General features: G+C 47.0%; 1 protein-coding gene across 1 annotated transcript in view; it reads left to right on the top strand.

Annotated features, from left to right (window-relative positions):
- Positions 1–15,407, top strand: part of FAM171A1 (family with sequence similarity 171 member A1) — a 127,796-nt gene that overhangs the window by 73,625 nt on the left and 38,764 nt on the right. Inside the window, exon 3 of the mRNA XM_044226629.1 lies at positions 5,303–5,395. Within this exon, the coding sequence (XP_044082564.1) occupies positions 5,303–5,395 (93 nt within the window). The remainder of the gene's footprint in view (positions 1–5,302; positions 5,396–15,407) is intronic.

Raw genomic sequence — 15,407 nt, 5'->3', positions numbered from 1 at the left:
GTTTAAGTGTCTGCCTTCAGTTCAGATCATGATCTCGGTTGGGGTCCTGGGAGATCTGGGATTGAGCCTGAATTGGGCTCCCTGCTCGGTGGGTGTTCTGCTTCTCCCTCTCCCTCTGCTCCAACTCCTGTTTGTGCTCTTTCTCCAATAAATAAATTTTAAAAGCTTTAAAAAAAAAAAAAAGACACATGATTTACTGCATACTGCTGGTTCATGGACATGGGACTCATGGCCCACAGCTTCATAACTCCTTGAACAAAGCTTATCTGACATATATTTTTCCCAGAAGCACCTCCCAGCCGTCCTGCAGTTAGAGATGGCGGCCCTGGGCCTGGGGGCCATTTTAAACAGTGAAATCACCAAAGCAAGCACAGAAATGTGAAAAACTTGGCACGAAATAGATCGCCAGAGGATGCTTACAGTATGTGAGCCGAAAGGGAAAGGCAGAGCTTCCCCTTGTTTGACCTCCACTGGAAGCGCATGGCCCTGAGCCTCAGATTGTTGACTGCTCTGCTCTTTGCACGTATAAAGCATCATGAGGATTGACTGTGGGGTCACAGATGCACGTTAGCAGGGAGCCGCATTCCCAAACGCTGAAACCACGAATAATGGGGGTTCAGTGTACTGGAATTACATTTGTTTCTACTTCGTTAACGTGATTATTTGAAGAAAAGCAACCATTTCCATAATACCCGTTTTCTTAAATGAGTCCAAAAAATGGAAATGATATGGTTTCATTGGAAGGGCTTGGGGCTAGGTGTGAAGACCCCTGGGTTCTCACCCTGCCCGCCTGCCGCCATCCCCCACACGGGGGCCCCTCCCGGCTCTCCAAGACCACATTTCTCATTTCTAAAACTAAATTAATTAGACTGATTAATTTTCAAGGGTCCACCGAGGTCTTTGGTTATGTTTCTCTGCTTGCCTCGTTAATATAATAAAGATACTCTTAACTAGAATCTGACAGAAAAGGTGACCAAACCTTCTACTTGCCTATTGTGAAAGGCAGAGTAAGCTTGTTTCCGTGCTTGCTTTTGGAGGTCAAGGTAATAGTGTTGGTACTGCAGACACCTGGGCAAGGAATAAAGAAAAGTTGGGAGCCTCTCCCAAAACGTGGTAAAAATTCGAAACTACAAAATTCTTTCTTCACTACACTTGCACACACGGTTTCTTTGGCCTGTGCATTCTTCAGAGATTTGGGGATGGATTTCTGTTTTCATTCTTGACAGTCCATCCTGGGCAGCGTGTTGGTTTTGCCCTTGCAAGGAAGGAGGTCTAGATTGGAGGGGGGGAAGCCCAGCATAAGGAGAGTAGCCCTTACCCTTGGTGAACAGCTAAAACAGATTTAGTTCTAGAAAATGCAGTCCGTCAACACAAGACTGTAAGTCCACCTCTTAATTACTCCCTTCTCCGTAGTTATGACTCTACCAAGCCTGTTGCAGCAACCTCCAACCTGGTCCATCTGCCCCTTCTAACCACCTTCTCTATTCAGTGAGCATTCATGTCTTTAAAAAAAAAGAAGAAAATAAATATATATGTATATATTTATGTATACATATATATATACACACACACACATTAAATATACATATTATATGTCTATAATATATACATACTATGTTACATGTCTGCCTAAAAGGCCTTCGGTGTCCCCGGGATAAAGTTTAGACCCTCCCCCCCCAGCCACTTCTTCCTTACGTACCTCGTAGTCTATGTAGCTGGGCAATTTGTTATTCTCTTGACGAATCTGACCTGCCCTGTGTTTGTCCACACTGCTAACTCTTTGCCTGATGTTCTCTTGGAGAGTTTGTCTTAGGTCTTCCGTGCCCAGCCTGGCTGTGTGCTGCTCTGTGAAGTCTTCTGACTCTCGCAAGGAGAGTTAGACCTTCCTTTTTCTCTAGTTACCAAAAAAACAAACGTCTACCTGGAAGGACAAGAACGTCCAAACGTCAGCATCTCCCCTGTGGTGGGGTCCGAGGGTCTCTCTGCCCCCCCCAACCCCCGGAGGCATTCAGTCCCTTCCTTCCCTCCCAGCCCCGGTGGTGCCTCTGCTGCCTCAGCCCACTCATCACGAGAGGTCATTTTTCTCTCCAGGAAATCAGGCTTGAGAATGTTTGCTAGAGTGGATGCCTTATGTATGGAAGTACCAAGGGTTTCAGTTAGAAGTATTAACAGAAGCCCCTGCTGTGGTCACACACATCTCGAGAGACCCATCACAGGAGATGTGAGAGCTCAGAGCCCCCACAGCAGTCGGCACGGAGCTTTTCGGGGCCCAGGAAGTGCCACTTAGGATGTGTGTGAGCTCTCCCATGGGACAGGGCAATCCTGAAGGCAGCATCTGAACAATGATCCTTTCTTCCAGGGCATTAGGGACCCAGTGCCTTTGGGAGAAGGGGTCATTGTGAAAGGAGGTTAAGTGTTCCTTTGAAGTGGTTATGAAGGATTTATCCAAGGTCGGGTCTCCCTGCTTTAGTCCTAGCTCACAGGCATCCCCTGATCCACCCTCCCCCAACCCGAAGTGGACTTTTCTCCCAATTTTGAACTCCTAAGATGAATTCTTTTCTTTTTTATTCTTTATTTTTGTATTTAAAAATACAATTCATATACCATTATATATGGTATAATTCATATACCATTAAATTCACCATTTTGAAGTGTGCAGTTCACAAGAGTATACAGCCATCACCATTGACCAATCCCAGAATATTTTCTGTACCCGCCATGGCCCCCAGGCCCTGGCAGCCACCAGTCTCCTCTCTGTCTCGGTGGTTGACCTAGTCTGAACATCGCAGGTGAATGGAATGCTACAATACGGAGCCTTCTGTGTCTTGGCATCTTTCACTTCAAGTAGCATTTTCATGGTGTATCTGTGGTGTAGAATCTGTATTTTTTTCCTTTTTATGGATGAACGATGTTCCCTTGTATGGACCGACCTCATTTTGTTTCTCTGCTCATTGGTTGGTAGCTATTGGGTTGTTTCACTTTTCGGCTATTACGAATCGTGCTGCCATGAACACAGACTTATAAGTTACCGTGTGAACATACATTCTCAGTTCTCTTGGGTCTCTACCTAGAAATGGAATTGCTGGCTCAGGAGGTAACTCTATGTGGTTTTTTTTGAGAAACCACCAGATTATTTTCACAGCACGGAGGTGCATTCGTGGGTTGTTCCTGCAGTGACCACCTTCCACTTGCTGTATGCCTCAGACCCCTTCGGAAGTAGAACCTCACAGGCCCAGATTGCCTCCAGCGTTGATCTGTTCCACGCATCGGGCACTGGGCTGTGTATATAAGCAGCTCAATAAGACTGTAGAGGGGATATGAAAAGAGAGGTCATGTTCAAGGTCAGCTCACTGGTCTCCTCCTGGCACTATTAAGAGCTAGTAGTGCTAATTAACAGATAGATACTCTCACCACTTGATGTTTCTGGTCCCTTCTATTTTCCCAGGAAGTCACTTTACCTCTCTAGACCTTGCTTTTCTCATCTTTAAACTTGGACTGGAAAAAGCCCAGTGAGTTTTTGAAATTGAGTCAATGTAGCATAGCATTTGAGAATAGACTCCAGAGTTAAGTCCTAGCTCCAGTATTTACCAGCCGTGGGATCCTGGACAAGTTAATTCCTTACCTATAAGCCTGTTTCCTTACCTGTCAAATGGACAAGTTAATAATACTGATTTCACAGAGTTGGGGTTTTTTAAAAGAGTTGTTTATTTGAGAGAGTGTGGGGGGGGGCGGCAGAGAGAGGGAGAGGAAGAATCTCAAGCAGACTCCCTGCTTAGCATCGAGCACAGTAGGGAGCTTGATTGCGCAACCCTGAGATCATGACCTGAGCCCAGACCAAGAGCTGGAGGCTTAGCCGACTGAGCTGCCCAGGTGCCGCCCTAGAGCTGTTTCCAGATTTAAGTAAATTACCAAATTTAAAGCACTTAGAATCATGTCTGATACGTTACTAAGAGTTCATTGACCTTAATGAGTATTGTTTTTGCACAATACGTTTATTTGTTTTCTCCTGGCTTCATGTTCTACCCAGAAGACACGTAGGCTTTGTGAATTTTTTAGCTAAACGTCTAGGTACTTAAGCCAGAATTTTTAAAAAAGAGCACAAGTGCTATCATCTTATTAGTTTCCAGAATAAAGGGGCATGTTCTTGTATCACGTGTCATTTGTTAACCTGAGCACATATTTTTTAAGTCTCTTTTTAACATTAATATCTCACTTTATATATTTTACATTCATATAATGTGTAGCATATTCCTAATGTAAAGAGACTCAGATACTTTGCTAAAAACTTGTAGCAAATAAAAATTAGTCAACTGTTGTAGCGTAAGCAGTTGTTCTATGAGAGACTGTAACACTCTCGTAGCCTCTCGAAAGTCACCCTAAGCAGACTTAAACGAAAAACGTTTCCTTTCCCTCCATTCACAACACTCCTAACACCAAATGAATGGGACTTTTTCTCAATCCAAACAATTCTCCGACTCTCTGGACACCAACTGGGTGTCCTACAGTTCAGTTCAATTCTTACAGTACCCAGAGTTAGTGCAGAACCCCAGGGGAAAGGCTCAGTACCACGAAACTGCCCCCTACTCACACGCAACTCCCAGCATGTCGCCTGTTCTCCTGGCAACTGGCTCCAAATCAGGGGTGCCTGTGACCCCTTCTCAGGTTCAGTAATTTGCTATGCTGGCTCACAGAACTCAGGGACACATTTATTTACATTTGCCAACTTATTCTAAGGGATATCAGAAAGGATACAGATGAACAGTCAGAGGAGGAGATGCACAGATGAGGTCTGGAAGGGTCTTGAACACGGCAGCTTCTGTCCTTGTGGAGTTGAGGTGTCCCACCCTTCTGGCACATTCACCAACCTGGAAACTCCCCAAATCCTGTACTTCTGGGATTTTCATGGAGGTTTCGTCATGTAGGCATGATTGATTCTGAATTTAATCTCTAGCCCCTCTCACATCCCTGGAGGTGGAAGGGCTGAAAGTTATACGCTTCCAATTACAGCTTTCCGGTGACCAGCCTCCATCCAGAAGCCCCCCCCCCACGCCCAACCAAGGTTGCCTCGTTAGAACAAAAGATCCTCCTACCACCCGGAAAATTATAAGGGAATTAGGAACTCTTTGTCAGGAACCAGGGACAGACGCCAAATAATATATATCTTATTACATCGCAATACTAAAAATCAGTATTTTTTATTTGAAATCAGACAATACAAAGAATGCAGTGTACCCCCAATATTAGATTAGGGTGTTTTGATTTAAATTTCAGAATTCCCTCATGTCTGTTTTTGTTTCTGCAGTATTTTCTTCATTGAGCCTGGGCCTGCTTCCAGAACGATCCGCCACTCTAATGGTGTATGAAGATGTTGTCCAGATAGTGTCAGGATTCCAAGGTATGTTGAATATTGAAAGAAAGAGAAGTGACAGTAACTTTTGGGCCAACTTGTAAGAGCTTACGAAAGACAGCTTCTTGTCAGATGGTGATGGCAATGAATTTACCCAGAACTGGACACGTGTGTTGTCGATGTGAGTACACAAACACACTTGAATTTTTGGTTGAACGATCTGCTGGCTGCGATCTTGTTTCTTTAGCGCCAGCCTTTAAGTGTGTGGGAGAAAAGAAGGGACTCCACTACTCTGCCCATATTGTATCTCTGTCTTCTCCAAAGTCGAGATTTTCACCTCGTGGGTTTAGAGCCCAGGACCCCACCTGAGCCTCATGAGCAAAGGTTCAAAAGTATTTGAGGGGGTCGAGTTTCAGTCTTGTACAACCAGAAGGATCTAGAGATGTGTTGCACAAAAATGTACTTAAAGCTACTATACTGTGCATTTAAAAATGGTTAATATGGTGAATTTAGTGGTATGTGCTTTTTAACACAATAAAACAAAACCCACCCCCCCCTTAAAAAAAAAAAGAGAGAGAAGGTTCATAGGCTTTCAAGTGTGGTCTTTTTCTCTCTCGTCTCTCATTTTCTTAACTCACCTGAGATGCAGTGATTGTGTAAATGTGACCTCACACCTTCTAACTTCTCTTGCAGAGACACTAGTATAGAGGCTTAAGGGATCTCCCTTAATATGTGGTTTAGAATTAGTGGGTTAGAATTGGGAATAACACTTAAGTCACGTCAAACGTATTTGTGCCGAGATCAGTTTCTTTCATCTAAATCACAGGCCAGAGAGTGATCTTTCCAGGCTTTTAATAATGTTCCATCGGATTAATTTTTTTATTTACTTCATTTTAATATAAATTTGATAAGAGTCATTCTCTACCTAACCACATTCTTGTGCCATTTGCAAATGAAGAGAACTTACTCATTCCTTTTTTGGCTTAGTGACTGTGGGGAACTGAACAGGCAACCACTATAATTACCATATAACATTGTATCCCTTTTAGGCCTACAACATAATGATTGGATACATGTGTATATTGCAAAATGATCACAGTAAGGCTAGTTAATATCCATCACCCCACATAGCTACAAATTTTTCTTCTTGTAATGAGAACTTCCAAGACCTACTCTCTTAGTAACTTTCAAATATACAATACAAAATTAACTGTAGTCACCATGCTATACATTACATCCCCAGGACTTATTATCTTCTAGCTGGAAGTTTGTGCTTTTGGAGCTGCTTCACCCATTTCCTCCACCCACCAACTCTGGCAACCACCAGTCTGTTCTGTTTCTATGAGTTCAGGTTGTTTTAGATTGTACATACAAGTTAGATCCTGCGGTATCTGTCTTTCTCTGTCTGGCTTATTTCACTTAATGTAATGTCCTCCAGGTTCAACTGTGTTGTCACAAATGGCAGGATTTCCTTATTTTTTGTGGCTTAATAATATTCCATTGTAGATCATATTTTCTGTATCCATTTATCCATTGAGGGACACTTAGGTGTTTCCACGTCTTGGCTCTTCTAAATAAATGATTGGTGAACCTGGGGGTGTGGCAATGGTTTTCTTAAAATGAGGGAACAATCATACTTCTTTCTCATGTTCCTCACTAAGAGAAGAATCTTCAGGGGCACCAGGTGGCTCAGTGGGTTGGGCCTCTGCCTTCAGCTTAGGTCATGATCTCAGGGTCCTGGGATGGAGCCCCACATCGAGCTCTCTGCTCAGCAGGGAGCCTGCTCCCTCCCACCCCAACCACTGGCCTGCCTCTCTGCCTGCTTGTGATCTCTCTCTCTGTGTCAAATAATAATTAAAAAATATATTTTAAAATTTTTAAAAATAAAAAAAAATTAAAAAGAGAAGACTCTAAAGTGTCTTGCTCTCATTTTTGACAACTAAATTCTGATATGGACCAAAATGATCTTTTTCGGAATTTTGGTCTCTATCAGAATTTAACCCAGTGGAAAAGGATAGAGTCAGATGGTTGTAATGAATGGCCTATCTGATACAGGCAGACTGTGCCCACCCATGTATGTCATGGCATAAGTTAGGCTATTCAGAGAATAATTTAGAGCTGACTGCAGCTCTTCAAATAGCAAATGAAAACTATGAATCCCCTGGACCAGACTCCTGTGGCGTTGGAATTTGAGAACTACTTTGCATTTCCCGAGGAGAGGAGTCCATGCAGCCTGAGAGCAAGTCCGATCCAGCCTGGCTGGAACCCTACTGATTCTGATCGGGGCTGTGCCATGTGTCCACGTGGCGGCCAACTGGCACAGCGCAATAAAACAGGAAGTGCAACCCTACAGGTCACAGCAGCTGTAGATGTTCTTTTTAGGGATGCCTTAAGACCCGTTATTTTCTTTCATAACCTTGAATGTTTTGATTTTTTAATTTAAAAAACTGACTTTGGGGCACCTGGGTGGCTCAGTTGGTTGGGTGTCTGCCTTTGGCTCAGGAGTCCTGGGATTGAGCCCCACGCCGGGCTCCTTGCTCCACCGGGAGTCAGCAGGGAGTCCGCTTCTCCCTTTGTCTCTGCCCCTCCTCCCGCTCGTGCACATGCGTGCACGCGCTCTCTCTCTCTCAAATAAATAAACTAGATAAATCTCTTAAAAATAAATAAATAAAAAGTAAGAAATTGACCACCTCCACCATGTCACGCAGCGGTCTAAGTTTTCCTCTTCATTGGCCCTTCCCTCACCTTTTCCTCAGACTTAGTCCTCATCTCCTGTCTTAACCAGCTGTCATCATTCTTTGTTCCAGTTTTCTTCTGCTTTCTCTGAATGGCCCAATCTTTCCTGGAGAGCTTGGTCCACCAGCATACCCTGTGGTAGGAAGGTCTCAAGTAGCTGGGCAGCTGGGCTTCTGCAGTGTGGACGTGCCCGTAGGCCTCCGTAAATGGAGAGGAGCCAGGCTGCAAGATACAGAGCAGAAAGGGACGTTGGCTAGTAGATCCCTAGTAGAGCCTCTCCCCGCCCCCCACCCCATCCCTGCCTGCCCCAGCCCTCACCCAGTATCCTCTGGGCACCAGTATGGCTGTAGCAGCAACTTTCCGCCTCTTCTCTGAGCACCGCCCCCCTTCCTGGTCTGAAATGTCCCTGAATTCACACAGCCTTCCCTGCAGCCTTCTCAGGTGGGGGCTGAGCTCACATGACTTGCCTTTTTCCTCCTTCCCTCCCTGCGGCTGCTCGGAGGCGGCTGGACCACTCACCACTGGGGCTTGCTTTCCTCCTGGGCTCATGCTGTTAGCTCCCAGTTCGCAGGTTCACAAAGCTCCTGTAATTGCTTCTTGGGAATGTTGGCGTACATGTGGATGACCTCCCCCCCCATACCCCGGCTGCTGTAACACTCCCGGGTGCTACTCTGCCCTCCTCGGTCACCCTCTTCTGCGTCATGCCTTAGGCCTCATCATTCCACCAAATGCACCACCTCCAAGCTCAGCTTCCTCTCACCCTGTGACAACAGCTCACACACCACTGAGGGCTCCAGAGCCATGACCAACTGTGTCCTCCCTCCCCAGCCTACATGCAGGGCTCTTCGTTGAAATTGTCCCCTTGCAGATGCACCCCCCACACACACACACACACCCCCGCCAGCAGTGTTGGTCCTCTCTCCTTCTGCCATGTTTGTCTGACTCAGTAGCTTGTGACCCTCAGTGACCTGAGGCACATCTGGCCACCGCAGCCCAGCCACACGTGGCTGGATGGAACCTCAGAGTGGCAGCGACTGGTTGTACAGCTGGTCATGACCCCAGACTCTGGATGGGCATCTGCCCTGCAAGACGGGGGCCATTTCCTAGTCGTTTGTTTTCTGAGTCTCCAAGATGACTTCGACACCCTCTTCTAGAGCTCCTGACTTCCTGTGTGTACAGCCATACTCACATCCTTGCTCTCAGCTCGGGATGTCTCTAGTACTTCACGGAGAAGCCGAGAACCTTACCGGCCCACTGCTCCTTGTTGCGTTGAAGGCAGTGTCCCTGTCCCAGCACACGCCCGTCCCCCTGTTTGTGCTCTGCCTCCCATTCTTCTCTTCCACAGGGGTTTAAGTGTTTCCCCTTCGCCCCACCCCACCATTTTCCCCCATGCTGGAATGGACATATATGATGGTTGTGCTTGTCTGCGAATTGCTTCCACGACCATCCTGGCTCTAGCCACTGCCCTGTGTTTCTGCTGTCCTTTTGGAAGGACATCTGCATGCCTTTGTTTCCTGCCCCCTTGCCTGTCTTTCCCTGTGCATGCCCTGCAAGGCGCTCTCCTTCCCTAGCACTCCGTACAGACTGCTTTCTCCGAGTCTCTTACAAGCCCCTGTGGCCAAACCCAAGGACGTCTCTCTCCACATCTCCCTGGACATCTCCACAGCATCCCACAGAGATGACTGGTCACTCTTTCCTGAGACTTTCCTCTCTTCACTTACATAACAACATGCCTTGATTTTCTTTCTCCTCTTGGTCACTTCTGAGGACACTTTAGTGACTGTCCTGGGCCAATATTTCTTCTTTCCAGGTCTCTCCCCCAGAAGATCTCATGGGCCCATGTTTTAAGCTCCCAGGACACAGAACTCCCTGTCTCTCACCTCCGTCCCCGACTCCCTGTGAGGGAGGCCCCCTGCTGGCTGCTTCTTGCCATCTCCACTCGGGTGTCTAATAGTCATCTCTGGCATCACGGAAATCTGGCTGTGTTCTCTCCATCTCAGTAGAGGGTGCCTCCCGGGTCGAGCCAAAGCCTGGAACTATCCCTGACCCTTCTTTCCTCACAGCTGGCTCCCTGGGAGAGCTGCTTCTCCATCTGGGTTGCCACCATACCGATCTAAGGCCCCATCCCTCCCAGGAGAGCCGCAGTAGGTTTTGAATTGGCTGTCTGTCTCGTTCCCACCCTCGCAAGCCCATACTCTAGTCCTCATCCAGTTACAGCAATCAAGTCCCCTTGCTTCCGCTCTTCAGCGGTTTTCCTGTTGTACTTGGAATAAAATTCCAAATGCTTACGCTCAAGGCTGGGCAGCCCCCCGGCCCTGAGCCTCAGTTGGTGTGCAGTTACCTGGAAGGTGAGGGTCGGTAAGAAGGGGCGGAGAGTGCGGTATTGGTATGTGTGGTCTCCTGAGGGCAGGCGTTCTGCAGCCCGGCCCCCTCCACGCATACTTCCTGGTCCCAGTTCCCATCGCAGACTCTACTCTCCTCCTTCCCAGGTGCCTTTGACTTCCACTCCCACATGTGTGACCCCTTCTCAGTCCCCCTCTCCCGGGGCGGGGGGGGGGCACTAACCTTAGCAAGGTGTTTGTGACAAGGGCTCACACTGCAGCCCATAAGGCCTATTGCTGTGGCCCCACTTTATCCCACTGTGGCTGCCAGACCTCCTTGTCACTGCCTACTCTGCCCCTCCCTGTCACCCGCCAGCCCCGTGACCTCATTGTCTCCTCTGGTGACTCTGAGGGGCTTCTTGAAGGATCTCAAAATCATGTCATGTACCCTGGGTAAGCAGGCACCTTCTCCCCATGTACAAGTTGTGTTTGACCTTCATCTCCCCTTCTCGTGCTCCATGACTCAGCGTTCCAGTGCCCCGGGCCTGATACCCTGAGTGATTTCTGCGATGTTCCTGTGCTTGCTCAAACTTGCCTTGTTTCTGCTGCCCACGTGTTGCCCACTTGCATTGCCATGGGCTATGCAGTGATTCAGGCCCTGGTCAGTCTCCTTGCGGACCTTGCAGTAGCCCACAACGGGTGTGCTTGGCCTCTAGTCTTTGAGTTAGGATTGGAGCTGAGCGTGAGATTAACCAGACTTCCCAGCTCTTGTATCTCCTTTCCAGTACACCTTGCACTAAATGGCCAGAGGCGTCTTCTGGGAGCAGAGCTCCTGTTCTTTCCGTGTCCCAGCGCCGCCCCCCCCCCCCACTGTTTGCCCTAGAATAAAATCCAATCTCCTTACACAGCACACACTCCCCTGATGATCTGGTCTCAGCCTCCCTTCTCCGGGTTCTTCTCCTTCAGGTATCAAAGGAGAAAGTATTCTAGCCTAACTGAAGTTCCTTTTCTGTTTTCCATCTGGGGTACCCACCCCACCTTCCAGTCTGTCTCCAAACGCTCCCTGGACATCAAGACCAGCAAAGGCCACATCCTCCCGGAAGTCTTGTCTCCCATCTTCCCTGGAGATGTGACTCGTGCAGGCGCCTTGCCCTTCAACCTCAGTGGCCATGGGGCTTATATCCTGTGCCCACCGGCTCAGGGGTAACCAGTCCACGGTACAGCCAGGGGCTGGGAGAGAAAATCTGGAGCCATCAGTTCTTTCTCTTCCTTTTACTGGGATTGAGCTAAGAACCCAGAAGAGGTGAGATTCTCAGTAGAGTGGTTGTGAGGAGTAGTGTGTCTGTGATCATGCCAGAACACCTAGAAGCCCTGGTTAGAAAATTTTGAGTAAGGAAAGGAAGTTGCTTGGTAGCAGGACAGAGAGAAGCAGACTGGGGATTAGCGGAGTCCTGTTGATGACGCTGTGTTGGAGTGAAATCTACAGACTCCTGCTGTGTTGCCCTGGGCTGCCAGGAGCCCAGAACAAGGCACTCCTGCAGCTTCCATGCCCTCTGGCTCCCACCCTTGTGTTCTGACCCATCCCTGTCTCCCTGCCTGCCCCAGCAAGTCCTTATCAGTAACAGAAGAGTGGATTAAAACAACCCTCCCGCTGGGGGTTCTGTATCTTTTTCTGATAACTCCCTTTCCTGTATTTGGTAGTATACCTTATCTCTCCACCTAACTTTTTCCAAAATCTGAAGGTAAAAAGTACATCCTGTTCACCTTAAAACCTTCCCAGGGCCTGGCCATATACCTGCCTCATGATAGGTAATCAGTGAGCAATTCATTGAACGACTGAATAAAAAAAATTTTTTTAGGGGCGCCTGGGTGGCTCAGTTGGTTAAGCGTCTGCCTTAGGCTCAGGTTATGATCCCAGAGTCCTGGGACTGAGTCAGGCATCAGGCTCCTTGCTCAGCAGGGAGCCTACTTCTCCCTCTGCCTGCTGCTCCCTGCTTGTGCGCTCTCTCTCTCTCTGACAGATAAATAAAATCTTCAAAAAAAATTTTTTTTGAAGATTTTATTTACTCATTTGAGAGAGAGCGAGAGAGAACAAGCACAGAGAGAGGAGAAGCAGACTCCCTGCCAAGCAGAGCGCCCAACGTGGGGCTCGATCCTAGGACCCCAGTCATGACCCGAGCCGAGGGCAGTCATAACCGACTGAGCCGCCCAGGTGCCCCTAAATAAAAAATGTTTAAAGTATAAATAACAAGTGCTTTTTGCACTTCCTATAGGGATTGTCCATGCCCTGGTCAATTATTTCCTTGTGGTTTCTAAGAAAAATGCAGCTCACACCCAGGCACATGCATCATGGTAAGAGTAGTTGAAGAGCTTTTTCTCTATGGAACAGGAGGCACCGTCCTATTATAGGAGCATAAATCATTCAGTTAGGTTTTGTTACAGTTAATGTGTTCAGTCTCACTCCCTCCTGTTTGGACATAACAAAAACAGAACCCTCACTCCCTTCCTAAGATCTCATTTGCATTCCAGCTTTTTAAAATTACAGAAATTTTTGCTAATTTTTTTATTTTTTTAAAGTAGGCTCCACATCCCCTGTGAAGCCCAGTGCCAGGCTTGAACTCACAACCCTGAGATTAAGACCTGAGCTGAGAATAAGAGTCAAGCACTTAATCGACTGAGCCACCCAGGTGCCCCAGAAATTTTGTTAATTTTTTCACTGATCCTTGCTCATGAGTGTAATAATTGCTACTTGTATTTTTCCTTGTCTCAGTAGCATTGAGACATGACAATAATAATGCTGCGTGTTTCAGGTCTTCTTACCAGTTGAAAGGAAAGCCATAAGTAGATAATTTTTGGTCTTTGCCATTCTGTTCTATAAAATTAATATAAAACTGAGTTTATAAAAGCTATATTAAATTTTTGTTCTCAGATTGGTCATGTATAGGTGAATTTTTGGGGGGGGATGGATTCAGAGGAGAAAAATCAGTTTGTACTTAATCAGAAATGTAAGTATCATAAGTCTTTGAATTTTAGCATGTTGCTCAGATGTAGCATGTTGCTCAGATGTTACAGTGTGTTACACGCTTCTGAGAAAAGGTAGGTGGCGTGACAATCGTTCAGTAATGAAGTTTCTCGCGTTATGTGCATGGTCTTAGGTGATATCGCCCCATTGCTCAGTTGTTTGTTTTTTTTTTAAAAGATTTTATTTTATTTTTTTAAATATTTTATTTATTTATTTGAAAGAGAGAGCATGAGTGAGGAGAAGGTCAGAGGGAGAAGCAGACTCCCCGTGGAGCTGGGAGCCCGATGCGGGACTCGATCCCGGGACTCCAGGATCATGACCAGCTGGAGGCAGTAGCTTAACCAACTGAGCCACCCAGGTGCCCCCCATTGCTCAGTTTTGTGTGACACTGAAGTCAAAGCTTTCAGAGAAGGAAGACTGCTGGGTGGAGATGAAAACAGAAGAGGGGAAGGAGCCCATTGTTCTCATTAGTTGGATGCTTCATGCTTCAGTAGATGTTTTTGTTTTGAAATGTTTATGCCCAGGTAAAGTAGACTTAATAAACACATGGAAAATGACAGTGTTCCTAGAAAAATAAAAAGACTGCTCACTTGTTTTCTCCTCTGTAGGTTTGGTATTTGTGTAAATTCTGAGCAGTTGACCTGCAGCTCCAGCTCCTAGAGCATCCAGCAGACCTTCATGGGTCTCAGAAGTTGGGCATCTTGTTGACTCTGAATTTGAGAACATATATAAGAGGGTATCATATCTTGTACACACACACACATACACACACACACACACACACACACCATGGAATAGTACTCAGCCATCAAAAAGAATGAAATCTTCCCATTAGCAATGATGTGGTTGGAACTAGAGGGTATTACGTTAAGCTAAATGAAGTCAGTGCAAGAAAGACAAATATCATATGATCTCACTCATATGTGGAATTTTTTTAAAGATTTTATTCATTTATTTGACAGGGAGAGATCACAAGTAGACGGAGAGGCAGGCAGAGAGAGAGAGAGAGGGAAGCAGGCCCCCCGCTGAGCAGAGACCCTGATGCGGGACTGGATCCCAGGACCCTGAGATCATGACCTGAGCCAAAGGCAGCAACTTAACCCACTGAGCCACCCAGGCACCCTCATATGTGGAATTTAAGAAAGAAAACAGGTGAACATCTGGGAAGGGAAGGGAAGGGAAAATAAAATAAGATAAAAACAGGGAGGCAAACCATAATAGACTCTAGGAAACAAACTGAGGGTTGCTGGGGGGTGGGTAGGTAGGTGGGGGATAGCATAACAGAGTGACCGACGGGCCTTAAGGAGGACACGTGATGTCATGAGCACTGGGTGTTCGCACAACTTAATGAGTCATTGAATTCTACTCCTGAAACTAATAATACAGTATATGTTAACTAAATAAAATTTAGATAAATAATAATAAGATACCACAAAGATGCCTTTGAACCTGACTGCTCCAGAGGTGGGGGGCACCAGTAGCACCCACTGATTTCTGGTCCCCAGGGCTCCGCTATACGCCCCACCCACCTCATCCACACCACACCCCGCACTTCTCCGCTCAGTGACCTTACTCTTAGCAGTGACCTCACCATGTTTCACAGAGAGGAGAGGCCACCGGGGAGAAAGATGGCTTGGTGGCTTCTCTCTGGCCTTGTGACGCGCCTGCTATGGCCCCTCCTCCACCACCAGCCCCTTCTCTCTAAGGTGGTTCTGCCCTTTATCTCCTCCTCAGGCCCTGTGGTTTTCCTCCTGCTCTCCCTCAGCTTCCTGAACGGCAGCCTGCCGTTCCAGGAAAAGGCCTTCATAACCCCCCTTCCTCCTTCAGGTTCCACCGCATTTCTGCCCTCTCCCAAACCAAAGAAGCGTGGCCACTGGGGGCCTCCTTCCAGGTCCTGGTCGCCCCGTGAGGGGCTTGGCTGGGTGGAGCTGCACAGACCTAGGTGTCCTCCTGGAGGATCGCTTCCCACTCGTCAGCTCCT

Source organism: Neovison vison, chromosome 12 (genome assembly GCF_020171115.1).
Source record: "Neovison vison isolate M4711 chromosome 12, ASM_NN_V1, whole genome shotgun sequence".
NCBI lineage: Eukaryota > Metazoa > Chordata > Mammalia > Carnivora > Mustelidae > Neogale > Neogale vison.
Note: the sequence above shows the minus strand (reverse complement) of the source record. Positions and strands in the feature narration are given on the sequence as shown.